General features: G+C 60.0%; 1 protein-coding gene across 1 annotated transcript in view; it reads left to right on the plus strand.

Annotated features, from left to right (window-relative positions):
* Positions 1-18,292, plus strand: part of CERK (ceramide kinase) — a 39,918-nt gene continuing 21,626 nt past the window's right edge. Inside the window, exons 1-4 of the mRNA XM_059404437.1 lie at positions 1-10; positions 546-648; positions 995-1,224; positions 18,163-18,276. Coding sequence (XP_059260420.1) covers positions 1-10; positions 546-648; positions 995-1,224; positions 18,163-18,276 — 457 coding nt within the window. The remainder of the gene's footprint in view (positions 11-545; positions 649-994; positions 1,225-18,162; positions 18,277-18,292) is intronic.

Below are 18,292 nucleotides of genomic sequence, written 5' to 3' on the forward strand. Positions count from 1 at the left end.
ATGTACTGGGGTGAGCAGTGAAGGACATCAGACGCTGGCAGCCCAGTCAGCAGACGCTGGCAGCCCGGTCAGCAGGACGCGCCTCTTCAGGGGCAAGCTATCCTCAGCCTGGGTGCGCAGGGCACAGGGGGCCTGCACCCAGACCGCCTGCCTCAGGTGCTTGCTCCAGCCCATCCCTGCTGTCCCCAGTGCCTGAAACTGGTCCCCTCAGGAATGTGGGGAGGGTGGCACCTGCCCTCCTGGCCTATAAACAGAAGCCTGTGGGAGTCTGGGGGTGGGGAGACAAACAGGGCTCGGACCTCCCATGGGTGCCTGTCCAGGCCTGGGAGCTTACGTGTGAGAGGAAGGCAGGGCCAGCCCAGCTCTGGGGAGGACATCAAGCCGCCCATCGGGGCCACCTCCGGATTGGCTCAGGCGTCCCGCGCCCACCCGGAGGGCCAGGCCTGTCCAGGCGGCCCAGGCACCACTTCTGAGCCCCTGGAGGACCGGCCATTTCGACCCCACCTGTCATTAGGCCCCACCAAGGAGGCATTATTGAGCTTCAGCCCCGCCTGACAACTGTGACCCGGACCCCAAGGCCAGCGACGAGGGGAGACCCCCCTACTCCTGGGCCTGCGCCCTCGGGACCATCCCGGAGCAGCACCCGGGGTCCGCGCGGCCCGGGTCCCGCCCACTGCCCTGCCCGGCCGCTCGCCCCTCCCCGTCCCCGCGCCCCCAGCCCCCTCCCGGGTCCCACGCCGACCCTCTTGTCTCCCCCCGCCAGCCGGCCCCTCTTCGGCCCCGCACTCCCTGCAGCTCCCGGGGGTCCCCTCCTTGGGACCCCCACCTCGCGCCGCGGGCCCCCTCCTCGGCACCCGCGCCCTGCCCCTCCTCTCCCCTCCCCTCCCACCCCCGCGCCGGCCCCCTCCGCGTCCCCCGCGGCCGCCCTGCGTACGGGGTGACGCAGCGCCGCCCGCCCCGCCCCGCCCGCCCCGCGCCGCCGCCGCCGCCGCAGCCCGGGCTCGGGGGCCGCTAACGGTCCCGCGCCCCTCGGCGTCCGCGCCCCCGCCCCGCGCCCGGCGAACAGGCGGCGCCGGCGGGCGACGGGCGCGATGGGGGCGGCGGAGCCGCTGCGCTCGGTGCTGTGGGTGAAGCGGCAGCGCTGCGCCGTGAGCTTGGACCCCGCGCGGGCGCTGCTGCGCTGGTGGCGGTGTCCGGGGCCCGGAGCCGGCGCCCCGGGCGCGGGTGAGTGTCGCCGCGGCCCGCGGGCTCGGCCGGGGAGCCGGGGGGGGGGGGGGGGGGGGGCGCGGCCCGGCGCCCGGGGCGGGGGTGTGCGTTCCGGGGACCCGGTGACAAAGGGCGAGTCGGGGCGGTGCGGGCGGGGAGGGCCGGACCCGCGGTCCCCCGCGCGGATGCGCCCCGGGCGGGTGAGGCTCGAGCGGGGCGGGGTCGCCTGGTCGCGGCTGCATCGCGCCGACCGGCCCGCGGGGATCTGAAGGGCACCTTTTGGGTGAGACTGGTCACGGGTGGATCCCGAGGGGTGCGGGCGCCCCGCACTCGGTTTCGGTTTAGACCAAGGACGGACGCTTTTCCTTAGCGGGGCCCCAGACCGCGAGGCCGCCCTGCAGGTCGGGGACTCCTGCGGGGAAGTGAGGAAGGCGCTCGGGCCGCGCGTCTGGGACGCTCCGGGAGAGTTGATTTTGGTACAAAGCAGGTTGGGCACATGACCTTCAGAGGCCCTCCCGACTCGGAGAAGTGTAATTTGGATAAAAATGGAAAGGACACACCCAGCTTAAGTCTCTCCCCCAGGAGCAGGGGCCAGGGGCGCCCTGGCAGAGCTGTCTGCGGGCGAGGGATGGGCCGAGGCTGGTGCGGGAGATGTCATTTGATCCCGGGACGGAGGGGGAGGATTGCCCGAGGCGGTGGTGGACGGCGGGAGAGGGAAGAGGCTTCCCGGGCAGAGGAAGCCCAGCGCTGGGCAGCCTGCGTGTGTTCCACTCCATTCATTGGTCTTGTGCAAGTTTTCACGGAGGGCCTGCTGGGGAGGGTGCTGTGGTATCCTATCCTTGGCTCAGTGCACAGGACAGCCTCCCTGCCGAAGCGTCCCTGCCCAGCGGGTCATTTTCCCTGGAAGGGAGACCGAGGGGGGCATCTGCAGAGGCATGTATGTCTGAGGAGAATCCCCGCCCCCCGCCCCCCAGGAGGAGGCAGGTGGCTGCGGTCCAGGGGCAGCCAGCAGCCCTCCCTTAGGTGGCCGCATGTGACTGCAGACCTGGAGGGACCCTGTCCGTGGGGAGAGAGGGTGCAGGTGGGAAGCACAGCAGGGGCCCTAAGACCAGCCCCGGAGGTGGGGGAGAGGTAGTGGGGCCCTGTGGATCCTGGGGGCTGAGGTAGGGTTTCCCTTCCGCTGTGAGTGCTTGGGAGCCGCAGGAGGGCTTTATCCAGCCCCGTCGGATCCGTGCGCGGAGTGAGCCGAGGTGAAAGCAGGTTCAGTGGGGCGGCGGCCGACCCAGTCCGGAGTGGGGGTGAGCAGGGCGGGGTCTGCGTACGATGCGGAAGTTGGGAGAGGGGAGCACGGTCCCAATTTACAGCCCACTGACGTCAGGGTCGCGGGGATATATTGTTTTAATTATTGGAGGTGGGCATTGCCGAGGTTGGGATTCTCTCCTGGACACGGTTTGGGATGCCTTTTAAGACGCCCTGGGGACGGTCAGGGTGCTGCAGGCGCTTCCTGACGCCGAGGTGGGGAGGCTCAGCGGGTTGGAGGAGGGCGGGCAGAGCTGGAAGGGAGGTGCGGCCAAGGCCAAGGGGGGCCTGCGACCCAAGATCAGCACTTGGTGTCTGGCCTTGGGCATCAGAAGCCCTTTCTGCAGAGAGCCTGTCCATGGCGGGTTGTGTGAGAGTCTGCGCGATCTTACTGAGGTCCCTTTGGGAGAAACGTCTTGCCTCAGATCTCGCCCTCGGGCCCCCTGGCACCACCCAGCAGGGCCCTCTGTCTCGCTCATTTTCTCTCTGGTGGTGGTGAGTGGTGCCTGGTCTGGCCCCCGGGGCTTCGAGTTGTTGCGTCAATCTCTGGGCTGCGGGATGGGGACTCCTCGCAGCCATGGTGCTGCTTTTCTGTGTCCTATTCCCACACGACCCCGCAGGGCAGCTCTTGTACTTGACTACTGGGGAGACCCAGCTCTGGAGAGTTTCCCCGTTCATGGTCCTGCTGTGAACTTGGTGGGGCTCCCGCCAGCCAGTGGCAGCGCAGACCCCTCCTGTGGGCTGTCGGGTGGGAAGGCCCTCCCTTCCTGCCTTCAGTGTGGGCGCCCTCCACTGCCTGTGGCTTCTGGCTGTCAGACCTGGGGCGCTGCTCGCGTCCCCAGCCACCAGTCCTCTTTCTTGGGATGGTGGTTGTGTGGCTCTTGGAAACCGTGGAGGTGCTTCAGACCGGCTCAGCCAGAACTCTTCCACCCAGAGCTTGGTTCCCTCCCTGGGGCGGCAGGGCCTGAGGGAGCCCCTGTGGGTGGGCCTCGTCCCAGAAGGGTCCTGTTCCCGTCACCTGGTGTGCTTCCCAGCAGCGTGCAGAGCACTGGGGGAGCGGCACTGAGAGGGCTGCACCAGCTCTTTGGGGGGCCCCGTTACCCTGCACCCCAAAAGGAAGCAGGCCTGTGGGAGATGACTGCAATGACTGCATGCTGGAGATCAGTAGGGTCAGCCGGACCGCCGGGCCCCAGCCCATGGGACAGTTGGTTCAGTTAGTTCCCCGGGCATGCCGCAGCAGGGGGTCAGAGAAGGGGGTGCCCTGGGTGGGGTGCGGCCAGTCGCGTTATTTCATTGGCCGTCTTGCGTCTCGAGAGTATCACTCCTGTTCTCAGACACAAGAGCTGGAACTGCCCACAGAGGCAAAGGGCAAGTGTTCATTTCTCTGCAGGTCACTGTGTGGGAACGTGGCTCAGGGTTGGACAGCCAAATTAAGACTGGGAACTTGAGGGGCAGGGTTTTCTGGTCCCTGAGGGGGCCGCTCTGCCCCTAAGGATGCTGCGAGAGCGGGTGCCCCTGGGTGCTAGCTTGGTCGGAAGTGAAGCCGCCTGAAAACAGGAAACTCAGCAGAGGCGCCCTGGCTCAAAGTGGGTCGGCCTAGCTGGACTTGAAACAGACTGTAGCTGTTTCTGGGTTATACCCTCTGACTCTGAATGCTTTCTTTCAGGGTCGGGGCTGGCAGGAGTGTGCATGCTTATGTATGTGCCCATGCACGCGCTGGCTGTGTGTGTGTGTGTGTGTGTGTGCACATGCGTGTGTCTGGGGGGGCGGGGTAGACACTGCTTCCCACCCACCCTCCCTCCCACCACCCTCTCTCCTGGAATGGCCCCCCCACCCCCCCAGCCCCGCTGGTGGTGAGCTCCTTGGCCAGGTCACTGCTATATGGATAAAGGGTTTCTCTAATACCGCCTGGCAGTGCCAAGCAAAACTTAGGCAAACCACAGATACGGACAGAAAATGTAAAATCTGGAAACGCAGACAGAAAAGCAGGTCCCTAGAAATCACCCTCAGTCTCACCCTTAAGCAGTGAATACTCTTTGGTGTTTTTGTCTGTGTAAACGCGTGTGAAGGAAAAGCTAGGGAAACATGCCACAGAATGTGGCTCAGGAATACTCCTTATGCACTTAAAATGTGACTTTTAAAAGTCAGCTTTACCATCTGATGTCTGGCCTTGGCTCAGGCCATGATCACAAGGTCCTGCCTGCATCAGGCTCCCGGCTCAGCAGGGAGCCTGCTTGTCCCCCTCCTCTGCCCCTCCCCCCAGCTGGTGCATGCTCCGGAGCACGTGCCCACTCTCTCTCAAACAGATAGAATCTTAAAAAAAAAAAAAAAAAAGTCAGCGTTACTGAGGTATAATTTGCAGACACTAAAATCCACACATTTTAAGGGTATAGTTTGGTGAATTTTGGTTAATATATGCACCTACCTAAGCATCCTCCCATCAAGATACAGGATATTCATATCAGCCCAGAACCTTCTGCGGGGCTCCATCCCTCGGGCTCCGGGCTGCTGCATCCGCAGGAGTTGACCTCTAATGGAACTTCCTGTAAGTGCGATCATGCAGTCTGTGCTCTGTCTCTCGCTTCTTTGTCTCGCTTCATCTTTTCGCAATTCATCATGTATCAATGGTTGGTTCTTCTTGTTACAAAGTAATAACTATTCTATGAGAAAACCAGTTTGTTTATCCCTTCAGGACCATTTCCAGTGTTTGGCTGTATGCATAGATACTGATCATTTGTGTACAGGTTCCTTTGAGGAGCATGTGCTTTCCTTTCTCTTGGATGTGTAGTTAGGAGTCGAAAGCTAGCATAGAAAAGCTGATGTCTTAAGACATGATTTTTTTGGTTGCGCAATATTTTACTACACAAACACTACAAAGGCCCTTTTTAGTCGATGATGTAAAAGTTCCTCAATCAGAATTGGATGGATTGAAGATTTTCATGTAAAGATAGAAAGAAAACAGAAGACAATTTTGCAATCTGGGAAGAGCTCACTAACCAACATGGAATCAAGACAAAAAGAAAAATCTAGATCAGGATCTAGGTTATTTCAATAAATAAAAATCTTATCCTATTTTTGGTAAGTCTCTGTAATTTGAAAAATGATGGGAGTGATATTTGCAACAAATATGACAGTCAACTAATTTTAAAAAGCCATTGCAAAGAACACGTATAGGCTGTCCATGGAAGAGCACTATTCAAGGGTGGGTGATGAGTGGGGAGATCCCATGAGCAAAACAGCACAGAGAAGGAGCAGGTGTGATGGGCCGGTGAGCTGCTTCGCCGGTTTGGGAAATTAATCTGGCAATATTTTGACAGTGTTTTTTTGTTTTTGTTTTTGTTTTTTTTTTTGCAATTTGACAGTGTTTTTTAAAAAGGATGTATCTATCATTTGACCTATCAGTCTCCTGGTTGATCCTTTATCTCAAGGGAAAACACTAGTATCTGAAGAACTGTCTGACAGTGGGGAAGGCTCGTCTTCTCTGTGTTTGCTAAGACACTGCTGATGGTGTTGGCTTTCCTCTCTTCCCCCGATTTCTCTTTCTTCTCTACCCGTCCTGACTTTAGCACAAGGACTCTCTTCCAGAATGCAGCTGGTTTCTGCCTTCAGCATGTATCTCGTGAATGCACAGATTGGGTCCAACTAAGGCACCCTTCGTTCGTACAGACTTGGGCTGACTTCACGGTCCCAGCCGTCAGCACCAGGTGGACCCAGGGCTAGGTCTGGGTCGTGACTTCCCTTGAGCTCAGCTTCCAGGTTTCGAAACACACCTGACTCCGTGCTGGAGATGGTCAGCATCTCAGACTCTCAGACTCACCCGCCCCCCCCCGGCCCCGTCCCCCAGCTTCACTCCTGGGCCCGAGCTCCTGTGGCCTGCTGCCCTTCAAGTCTCATGCCTCTGCTTGCCCACGCGCGCCCCGACCCCCTGCATGTGCTTCTCTTTCTCCACAGACTCCTCGGATGCCTTCTCCTACTTCCCGCCTCTAGGCCTCCCCCTCTCTGTCTCTCTTGTTCACTGTCACCTCCTTGGGACACCCCTGCGTTGGCTGAGCCCAGGTTCCGGGGTCAGAAGTCGGGAGAGCACCTGAACCTTGTGCAGCAGTCGGCTGGGTGCAGCCGCCCCGAGGGTCTGCTGGAAAGTTCTTCCACACGCGCCATTCTCCGGCCCCACGGGCGTCCTGTTGCAGGCGTGTGGCTGCACTCAGCCTCCCTGATCCGGCCCCACGGTACCCGCCCTCCCTGCCGCCTCGGATTCTGCCCGACGCTTCCTCCTGCTCCCCGCTGCAGACCGTCCCCCCTTCCAGGCCCAGCCCTGCTAGGACGTGGCCCTTCAGCAGGCTCCGTCCTCGGAGTTTCCTGTGGCTCTGTTGGCACCTCTCTGCTCCGTGAGTTTTGCTTTTTAGATTTTTGAACGTATTTGTCTTCTCTCCCTGCGTTCTCTCGGAGGGGAGAAGCCAGTGTCCGCGCGCCGCATTCTCCGGAGCGCCCTGACCCAGCAGCGGGAGGAGCGGGCAGGAGGCATCACGGCAGGTCTCCCAGGGCCCCCAGGGCCCCCGCAGAAAAGGTGGGGGAGGGACGCCCCAGATCTCTTCTCTGCTCACTGTTCAGCAGCCTTGCTTTTCTCTGAAGGGTGTGGGTCTGAAACCAGCGGGGGTGACTCGAAGTGGAAGAGTTTACGCAAAGCCCACAGATTTTCCACAATCCTGCAGGGTGACACCACAGATCCCAAAGGCCCACGTATCACATGCGCAGCCGATGTGTTCCGTGGGAGTCTTAGTGCCCCATCCAGAAGCCCCGAGGAAGGCAGGTCGTCGGGTCATGCAAAGCTATGACCTGCACGTCCGGACGGAGAGGCGTCTCAGTACATCCAAGTAGGGAACAAATGGCAGTCCCATCGACCTTTTTCAGAAAAGAATAGACTGTCTCCCGATTTGGGGAGGAGACCCTGTAGGAAGAGGGCCTCAGCCTCTGCGGCCTTAACAGGTGCTGGAAAACGAACAGCAGACAAGTGCTCGGGGCTTCCTCAGGCACCGGCCAGCGTTACTGTCAGATTCCCTGATTGAGCAGTAGCCCAACGTGATCACAAACATTGTGATTTTTCTGAGGCTACTCAAGGTTAACTCTTATTTGCTACTCTAAAACATGCCCCAAACATTTTCTTACAGGGCCAGATAGCAAATATTTTAGGCTTTGGGAGTTGCGGTTCCTCATCTCTGCTGTTTTAGCATAAAAGCAGCTATAGACAGTATGTGAATGCATTCCTGTGGCTGCGTGCCAATAAAACTTTATTTATAAAGGCAGACAGCTGGCTGGAGTTGGCCTGCAGCTTGCTGACCCTGCTCTAAATCTTTATTTGTGAAGAGGGAACAGCCATGTGATGTATTGTAAAAGCAGCTAATCCAGATGACTAAAAATATTTTGACCTTCAAAACAAGCAAGCAAACGAATCTGGTCATCTGGAAAAACCGATACTGTGTTCGGGAGACACACCCGTTTGGGTTCCGGTCCCACCGTGCCCTGGTCTGAGAGCAGAAAGCTCGTCCTCCCTCTGAGGAATAGCATATCCACGCGCAGACGGTCTCGGGCATCGGACCTGGTCCAGGTTTCACACAAACCTGCCTACACCCCCCGAAGACTGAAGTAGCTGAAGGGCAGGGGGACGTGTTGAGGTGACCTGGTCTGAGGTGGTGTCTGGCCCGTGGCCCGTGGTGGAGGGTGTGTTCTGTTGCTGGAGAAATGTGATGGGTCCTGTCGGCTGATGGTGGCATTAGTTCTTACTATCCTTGCCCATCGGTCTAGTTGTTCTAATGATTGTTGAAGTCTCCAACTGTAATTATGGACTTCTGTCTTTCTTTAAAACATTTTTATTTATTTATTTGGTAGTGAGACAGCGAGAGACGGCGCACAGGCAGGGGGAGTGGGAGAGGGAGAAGCAGGCTTCCCGCTGAGCAGGGAGCCCGATGTGGGGCTCGATCCCAGGACCCCGGGATCATGACCAGAGCCGAAGGCAGACACTCAGTAACTGAGCCACCCAGGCGCCCCAACTGTGGACTTCTCTATTTTGCCCTGTAGTTCTATAAATTTTTGCTGTATGTGTTTTCCTGCTCTGTTGTTTGATGCATACATGTTCAGGATTGCTATATCTTTGTTTGGGGTTCACTCTTTTTCATTATGTAATGTCCGTCTCTGTCTCTGGCAGTTTCCTTTGTTCTGAGGAGGACTTTATCTGTTAACAAGGCACTCCTTCCTTTCTTTCAGAGAGAGACAGAGCGAGCATGTGTGCGCGTGTGCGCGCGCGCGCGCACACACACACACACACACACACGAGTGGAAGGGGAGGGGCGGAAGGAGAGGGAGAGAGAGAATCCCAAGCAGACTCTGAGCTAAGTGCAGAGCCTGACAAGGGGCTCGATCTCATGACCCTGAGATCATGACCTGAGCTGAAATCAAGAGTTGGACACACAACTGACGGAGCCACCCAGGTGCCCCAACTCCAGGTTTCTTCTGATTCATGTTTGCATGACGTGTCTTTTACTTTCTGCCTATTCCATTGTTAGATTTGAAGTGAGTTTAGATCACATAGGGTTTAAAAATCTGTCTTCTGTTTTCCTCACTATCAGCTGCCTGCCTCTCGAGCGCACAGAAGGCTCAGACTGCAGCCCGGCCCACAGGCTGGTAGGCCATACCGTTGGGTGCAGGGAGGGGGTGTGCAGAGCCCCTCCCGGCCTGTCCTACCTGCTCCCTCTTGCACAGGGCTCTGGCGTGGGATGTTGTGTCGTGGAATGCAGCTGCACCCCTGATGGCGAACTTGCTTTCGCTCTGGTCCCGGCTGGGCATCCTGCGCGTCTGTGGGGGCCTGCGGAGGGGGTGCTTCGGCCGTCTCCACCCCCCCATCTTGTGACACATGCTCAGTCCCTCTCCTGCTGGGTATGAGGCTGCCATGGGTGCTCAGGGTCGCCCAGGAACTTGGAGCAGGAAAGCTGGTTGATGGCGGGCACTGCTTCTCATCTGAGTCGCGACTGTCGAGTAGATTCGGTCTGAGTGGGTCACAACCAGACAGGATCAACAGGGGAGACAGCAGGAGGCAGAGCACTTCAGCTGCCCCTGGCTGGCTCTGCCCAGACTGCCGCCAAGCTGGTGGTCTTGTGGGTGTCGCCTGTGACTCTGCTGGAATATGGTGGCCGCTTGGTCCTCACCTTTATCGGTGGGGTAGCTGCCTGTCAGCACAAGCCCCTCCTCGTGAGGGAAGCACCAGGCGCTGCACCTGTTGTCAGCAAAGCTCTCGGACTTGCCATAGAGATTTGCTTGTGGCCTCTCAGCCCGTGGTTGCAAAGAACATTATGAGAACGTTTTTCTGAGTCTGTAATAATTATAATATCTTAACCAGGACCAGTGGCCCTTAAAATGGGTTTCCTATTGTTATTGGAAGACGTCACTGGGAGCTTAAACACACAGAGGCGTGTCGGAGTCCCGCTGAGGTCTGATAGGGAGAGCGGGGCGGCTTGTGGCATGTTCTGGCTCCAGCGAGCTGCGTTCTCAGGAGGATTCTTTATGAGATGCTCGAGACCTAACGAGATGGCCTACCCTGGGACAGCAGTACAAGGACGTGCTTACAAATGAAGGTGTTAAGTCCTTCCAATTAGATACTCCCACATAGCGTGCTGTACTTGCTGCTGGATTATGGTTTAAAAAAAGGTCTTTTGGGGGCACCTGGGTGGCTCAGTGGGTTAAGCCTCTGCTTTCGGCTCAGGTCATGGTCTCAGGATCCTGGGATAGAGCCCCATGTCGGGCTCTCTGCTCAGCCGGGAGCCTGCTCCCCCCCCCCAACCTGCTGCCCGGCTACCTTGGGATTCCCCGGCCAAATAAAAAAACCCCCCCCCTTTAAAAAAAAAAAAAAAAAAGCTCTTCTCACCCATTTCTAAATGGTTTGTGACTGTTCGCGTGCTCCCCTTGTGGCCTCTCTCGGCCCGGGGTTGAGGTGGGGGCTCTTCGGGACCAGGTGCAGGCAGGGGTGCAGCGGAGAGGACCGCGTTCTGCCAGAGTTAATTCTGGGGCTGCCACTCACCGCCTGTGGCTTGGACGCGTCGTCCGACTGCCCAGAGCGTGAAGTCCCCTGTGCGGTCCGCCGTCTGGAATGGGGGAGCCTGCTTGCCCCTGGTGTCGCCGTGAGGCTCATCTGCATGCGTGAAGTCGGCACAGACCTCACTCCCCACGGCCGGCACCATGGCTGTGTCACCGCCCATCCCACGGCAGGGCTGCGCCAGGTGCCCGGAGGCAGTGGCCTGTGGGGACATGCAGGCAGGCTCATCCTCTGGGAGCGGTGACCCAGCCGGGAGGAAGCGCACAGGTTGGCACATGTGTGTGTGTTTGCGTGCAGTGACTGCAGACCAGGCAGGTGCATGGGTGGGGGCGTGGAGGAGGTCGGGTTTAGGTTGCAAAGCGAGGGACACCCCAGGGGAGGCAGGTTGCCGGGTGTGTGTCTGGCGGCGTGTGCGAGGGACCGCGGCGGTCTCCACGTGAGTGTGAGCGCAAGTCTGCAGCCCAGGCCAGCACGTGCAGGTCACACAAAGAGGCCGGGTGAGTTCACGCCCTGCTCCTTTGGAACCGGTGACGCGGTGGGGAAGTGGTCGAACTGTCGTCAGCGGCCAGAGCCCGTGGCCTCCTTTGAGGTTGGTTTATGTTTAATACTGTAAGATAAAAATATCAAGTAGGTGTTCAGAATGTCTGGTTTTCTTTTCTCATTGGGCTGAACATGTGCCTCTTCTCCTGTATTTTCCTTGACTTCGACTTGGCTCCGTTTTTTTGTTTTTTTTGTTTTTTTAAAGATCTTATTTATTTAATTGTCAGAGAGCAGAAGCAGAGGGAGTGGGAGAGAGGGAAACAGGCTTCCCGCCGAGCAGGGAGCCCGATGTGGGGCTCGATCCCAGGACGCTGGGACCATGACCTGAGCCGAAGGCAGAGGCTTAATGGCTGAGCCCCCCAGGTGCCCCGACTCGGCTCAGTTTTTACAGCAGGAGTGGACGCTGCTTGAAACTTCAATTCCAAACTTCAGCAACGGGACCCTGAACTAGTCCAGGGCCCACGTCCCTGCGACGCGGGACAGACGGACGGTTCCGTGTCCCAGGAGGACAAGAGGAAGAAAACACTTGCCGCAGAACCTGTGGGGCCTCCTCACCAGGTCGTGGTTTCTCCCAGCACGGACGCCGGCCGCGTCTCCGGACCTGGTGCTGCCCTCCGCGCCATCTGCCCAGGAGGTGGCGGTGCCCGTCTGGGTGTCGTGACCCAACACCCCGCCTCCCCGTTTTACTCTTTGAACACAAGCGGCTCTCCCTGTAGTCGGACTGTTTTTCTTCCTCCGGAGGCGGAGAGAGTCCGTTGTCATTGATACAAGCGTCTCTGCAGTTCCGTGTTTATAACCGACCTCGCCTGCCCGAGCGTTTCTCCAAATCCGGACTATCCGTAGCGGGTGGTCAGACGGTCTGTTTCTGCGGGATTCCAAATCCGGTCTTTTCAAGACCAGAAATAACTGGATCCCTAGTGGCGTGAAGAGAGAGCAGCCAGGAGGGAGCTGCGTGCGGGGCCCCTGCCGTGGGGGGCACCGGGCAGAGGTGTGTCTGGACGAGCCTGGCTGTGGCCCGCATGTGACGTCCCGTGTCACGCTTGTTGCCTTGCGTGACATGAGGTAGTTCTGAAGCACGGAGGACAGGCTCGGAGTGCCGACTGGGCCACGCCCGCCGGGGGGTGATCTGGAAGGTTGTAGACGTCTTTTCAAATCTTCTCCGATGCCAGGCTTCGGGTTGCTGCTTATGGCACAGAGCTCGGGGGGCCCGGGACGCGTCTGGGACGCCGATACCCGACTCCAGGGGAGCGGGCGCCGGGACAGGGCGTCCTTTGTTTAAAACTCTCTTATCCGGTGGCATAGCAAGACGTTCTCGGGAAAGTCACTGTGAGGAGCAGATGTTCGTGGAAGTTATGTCAGAGCCTCTCAAGTGGGTCAGTTTTCTAGAAGGGTCTGGGGAACACTCTGTCACCCTGTGAAGCACGAGGGTGAGGTGAGCCAAGGCGAGGAGGCCTGGGGAAGCTCCCGGAGGGGCAGAGCTGGGCGGGCGGGGCCAGGGGCCCAAAGCCGCAGTGTATCCCCTACAGTCAGTCCTGTGTGTGTGACCGCCCAGCGTCCCCCAAGGCAGGAGAGCAGGTGGACAGCGAGAGCCAGAGGTCAGGGTGGTACCCGGGGCAGGTGACCACGCAGTGGGGTCGCTCTACCGCGAGCCGGGCGGGGGCGGCGGTGTTGCCTCCAGTCCCTCCCCCGGCTGCTTGTGAGCGCACACACACGCCACAGAGCCAGGACAGCGTTCCCACGGGGCCTCCGGAGCAGGAAGAGTGGACAGGCCAGTCCGTGTGGGCAGACAGGCGGCTGGAGGGGATCAGGTGGCGCTTGTGACATTTGATGCCTCCATCGTGCTCTCTACTCTTGTGAGGAGACCACCCCCCTTGGCTCCCCATTCAGCCCCCCCCCCCCCCCCCCCCCCCCCCCGGCCCCCCCCCCCCCCCCCCCCCACGCCCCGGAAGTCAGGGCTCCACCCACTGTGGGAACCGTCCCTGAATCGGACGGGGTGGCCCTTCCCGGGCCCCCGGGCAGCTGCAGGCTCCCGTGTGATCTCACCTGAGCCGGCGAGGAGATGGTGGGAGCCCACTTCCTCTTTCCCCGGGGCCCCACAGGAGCAGGGACGGGGGGACTGTCCTGTGGTCGAGGACGGCAGCCGGGGCAGGTCGCGTCCTGTGTCTGTCCTGTTGTGGGGGGGCACCCGGACACACTTCCTTTCCCAGCTCAGGAAGTTTTAAAAATCACCACTGAAAACAATTCTGGCGTCGTAACTGGGTGCTGTAGAGAGGTCCGATGCACGGTACCCGCAGCGCCGGGACACTTCTATCCGGCTGCCTTAGGGTTCGGCTGGACGCGTGATGAAAATCTTCAAGTAGTGCTGGAGGCGTCCGTGCTTGTTCTGACGGTCGTCCTGAGTGTTTGCTGTCTGGGGCCAGCGCGGGCGCCGGGACCAGAACGGGGGTGGGGGGGGGGTCTGGGTCCCACACTCGCTCCCGCAGTCGCAGGCTTTGCCAGGAAGGTGGGTGGTGGACGGGCTCGGGTGTTGACTCACCTGCATGCTGAGCGGCCGGATGTCCCCGCAAAAGATTCGAACAGAGCACTGCCACGTGCATGTGGGGGCCCCGGGTGGAAGCGACCCCAAAGCAGGGAGGGAGTCAGGCAGAGCTCCCGGGCAGCTGCGCAGTGGGCGCGAGAACAGAGGCTCTTCGCTGGCCGGGGGGGGGGGGGGGGGGTACAGCGGGGAAGGAAGCTTCTGGAAAGGGGCGGCAAACCGGGAAAGATAGGCTTCGATTCGGAAGGCTGGGTGTGGGGCCCCTGTGGGACACACGCGCACACGTACAGGAGATGCCCCCCATCCCCGGCCCCCAAGACTGGGCCTTGTTTCCTTCTGTGTTTTCTGGGTAAAGAACAGGCTGCTGAGCACAGTGACCCCTCGGGCAGTGGTTCTCTGCCAGGGACGGTGCCCCCAGGAGATGCTGGCCAATGTCCAGCAATGTTGCGGTGTCCCCCGGCATTTTTTAAAAAAAACGATTTTATGTATTTTTGACAGACAGATCACCAGTAGGCAGAGAGGCAGGCAGAGAGAGAGGAGGAAGCAGGCTCCCCGCTGAGCAGAGAGCCCGATGCGGGACTCGATCCCAGGACCCTGGGATCATGACCTGAGCTGAAGGCAGCGGCTTTAACCTACTGAGCCACCCAGGTGCCCCTACTCCCCAGCATTTGTGGCTGGAACCCAGGGATGCTGCCTAAATCCAACTGTGGCCAGGATGGCCCCACCGTGAGAGGTGCCCACGGTTCCGGTGAGCAGCTCAGTCTCAGGGAGTTTGTGGTTTCCAGCACCTTTCCGTCCGTTGGAAGGACCTGTGCAGTCCAGAAGCGATCTCAGCAGGTGTTGAAGAGGAGGCGTCAGGTTGTTGTTTTGTGAAGCGACAGCTGGGTGACTCCTGGGAGCCTTGGCCGGCCGCTCTCTCTGCAGACGGGGCTGCGCCAGCCCGGAGGAGGCCGTGACGAGGAACGAGATCCAAGGCCATTTCCCCAGGAAGACGCTTAGCACATTTACAAGTGCAGACTCTGGTGGGGTCAGGGTACTGCGCCCCTGATAGCAGGGTAGGGGGTGGGGGAGCTGCTGCAGGGGGCAGGCTAGGCTGCGGGCTGGGCCGGTATGTGCCCTGGGCCCTCATGTCCTCGTCTGGGGAGTCCTGTCCAGGTGAGTCCTGTCCAGCGCCCTGGCCACCAGCCAGGCCCAGCCCCTCCTGAAAGGAACCTTTGCTCACACAGGCCTCTGATCTCTCATCCCACTGTCGCTTTTGTCCAGCAGACCGTTCCTTTTTTTCCCTAATCTCACATTGCAGGGCGAGGTCTTGCAGAATGCAGGCAGGGATGAGAGAAATGCTGATACCGTGTTGAACATGAAGTGTCGCCAAATTCCCAGCGTTAACTGTGTGCAAGCCCGCCTGTTTTCTGTGCACGCACCATGTGCTGTCGTTCCCACTCGTGCCCGGCGTGCTTGCGTGACGCACACTGTCCCTCCCGAGGGCCCCTGCGGGCCGGTTGCACGTTAGCCTCGGAGGAGACGGATGGAAGCCGGGTGACGTGTTCTGTGTCCTGCAGGGACTTGCCGTCTGTCTTTTCAGATTCTTGGTGGAGCTCTTTGCCTCCTGACTAGGAGAGTTTTTTGAAGAACAGGGCCTTCCACCCATGACGCGCAAGAGTGCAGTGAGCTAGAAAGGAAAGGAGCGCCGGGCCCTGAAGGCTGGTCCTCAGCTGGGCACAGAGGAGAGGCCAGGAGCCTGGGGGAGACAGAGCCTCGGCCTTCTGTCTCTGACAGACATAAGATCTGTCTCAGCCCTGATCTTATGTAACTTCTGAAACCCCGTCCATTTGACACGGTCATCCTCACGCGCGGCCGTGAAACGCAGGCTCAGCTAGTGGCCAAGGTGCTGACCGATGGGCCAGGGCCAGCCACCCTTCACGGGCCCGGCCCCTCCCGCGTGCCCATCCCCTGGGCTCCTGGGCTCCTGCAAGGGGCAGCCCCCAGGCCAGACCCAGAACTCTCCTTCCGACGGTCCTCAGTGAAGTGTCCACACAGGAGGGATTTTTACCTCCCTGCAGGCGCCGGTCCCCCGAGAGAAGACCGCTCCGTGCGTCCTGCACGCATTCCACGCACACGCCACGCTCGTGGGAGCAACCGTGGTTGGTCTTGTTCTCGCCCAAGGAAGCACGGGGAGGCCGGGACTGTAGTGGAAGACAGGAAGGTTCAGTCTGTGCTTTGGCGAGTGCTGTGAAGTGTGTAAACCTGGCGATTCACAGACCTGTACCCCTGCGGATAAAAATATATGTTTATAAAAAATAAAAAATTATATATAAAAAAAAAAAAGACAGGAAGGTTCATCCCAGAGTGCCTCTCTGGCGTCGTGTCCCTTGTCCTGTCCCCAGTTTTGGTGACCCAGGAGCAGACCTGCGTCTGCCCAGGCTTCCCTCTGACCGGGAGTCACCTGAGCTCCAGCTTCCCCGAGAGAAAACTCGACGAGCCTCAAAGCCCCAAGCCGTCCGTCCTGTCCCTCCGTCCGGTCCCTCCGTCCTGTCCCTCCGTCCGGTCCCTCCGTCCTGTCCCTCCGTCCGGTCCCTCCGTCCGGTCCCTCCGTCCGGTCCCTCAGGGCCCGTCCCTCCCTCAGCTCCTCCTCTCCCAGGCCACCTTCTGAGCGGCTTGTCCTGCCCTCATTGTGGTCTCTGCTCAGACCCCGAACACCCCCTGCCTCCAGCCCCGCACTGCGTACCCCTCCTGTGCCCTGTCACCCCAACATCTCCCCATGCAGCCCCTCTGTGATGGGGCGGGTCCGGTGCCCGGTGGGTACCCGAGCGAGCCGGGTGCTGTCACAGCTGCGTGGGACGTAACGGGTGAGCGGCGTGGAGTCGGGGACCGCAGCCCTGGGCGCGCCGGCCCCGGGAGCAGGGTGTGGGGCGACATCCTGACCCCTCATGCTTCCTCCTCTGGCTCTCCGAGTCGTCCAACCAAACGAGCGGGATTAGGAAATACTGATGCGTAGACTTTCCCATGTGTTATCCTGGGTCGTGTGTGACTTGGACTAACTGAACCGCGTAATACGACTGCTGGTCTCGTGTGCTTTCTTAAATCAGCCGGTTCGTCTGAGTAAGGAGAAGCCTCTGTCCTACTGACTGCGCACTTAGCTTGTCGTGATAGCCTCTTGGCTGTTCTTACCAGCAGGTGTAACCACTGCCCAGGGCTGCGGCAGCGCCTGACGCCTGTCCTCAGGGTCTGAGATGGCCGTGGGAGTGTGAGACCCTAAGGGGCGGGTCCCCGACTCTTCCCACGGCATCCCGAGCCGCTGCTGCGAGCCTGGCCCTGCTCTGTGCCCCAGACACACAACCCCTGACGGCTCCTCTGCACGGAAACTGGTGCAGACTCGGTGGGGCCTGAAGGAGGGTAGGCCAGCGCCCCACGGGTCGAGGAGGATGTGGGGAGGCAGGCCGTGGGAGGCATCGGGAGGGAGAAGGCAGGGCGCCCTGGAGGGAGGCCTCTGTGACAGCCGCCCCCGCCGGCCTCTGAGCCCTGGTGCACCGCGGCCCCTGCTGCCCTCGGACGCCCACTTCTGGTTCCTCTCCAAGACTCTCTGCCCCGTGCTCCCGGCCAGTCCGGCCCTGCTGGGCACCGTGCCCTCCCAGCCCTCCGGGGCTCCTTGAGGCCCACGCCCGTCCGCGCCTTCCCTGACCCCCGCGGGCAGTGACTTCCAGACCGCGCGAAGTTGCTGAAATGCCGCAGTGGGGGGTTTCTACGAGCCGTGGCCAAAACCGAGCTCTGCAGCTCCCAGTGAGAGCCGGCCGGGGCCAGCCACAAGTTAGGGTGCTCTGCTCTGCTGGATGCCAGCAGCCGTCCGTTCGCGCTTCCAGAGTGCGGCCGGTGCGACGGGGGCTCGCTGTCCGCGTCTCCACTTCCGGGCCCCCCAGCCGTGCCGGTGCCCACTTGCTTCTGCCATCAGGGCAGCTCCATGGAGTGGCCTCTGCCGGGCTTCCCGCCGTTGACCCATGGGCTGCTGTGTGCCCCAGCCCGTGCTGTCCTCCCGCACCTGACGCCTCCCCACCCCCGCCAGGCTTTTCTAGAGCCCCGCCGCCCCCTCCCCCCCGGCCTCCGCCACGGGGGGGTCCCGCCTGCCCCGTGGTTCGTCATGTGCTTCCGTCCCACTTGGACTGCTGAGCCAGACTAAGGACAGACACTGTGTCTTGAACATCTTTGCCCAAACTGGGCACGGAAGCTGGCCTGGAAAGTCAGCAGAGCAGGTCATTCGCGAAGTTGGCAGCCTGCATTGCTGACTGTTGGCTAAACACCCCCTCTTGTGATAACATTGAGTTTCCCAAGTGTATTTAGCTCCGAGTTTAGTACAACTGCGTATGATTCTTTCTTTCTTTCTTTCTTTTTTTTTTTGGATGTCTAACGAGAATATTAAAGCAGAACAGCCCCAGCATTTTGGGACGGATTTCTTGTATTCTTGTGAATTCTATGCAGTTCATCTGATGTGAGGATGTGATCTTTACAGATGCCTGCTGCGTGCCCATCTCCGAGATCATCACCGTAGAGGAAACAGACACTCACGGGAAGCGCTACAGCAGCGGAAAATGGCAGAAGATGGAAAAGCCCTTTGCGTTCACAGGTGACGGAGCCCCCCC

The sequence above is a fragment of the Mustela nigripes genome, chromosome 6 (assembly GCF_022355385.1).
Source record: "Mustela nigripes isolate SB6536 chromosome 6, MUSNIG.SB6536, whole genome shotgun sequence".
Lineage (NCBI taxonomy): Eukaryota > Metazoa > Chordata > Mammalia > Carnivora > Mustelidae > Mustela > Mustela nigripes.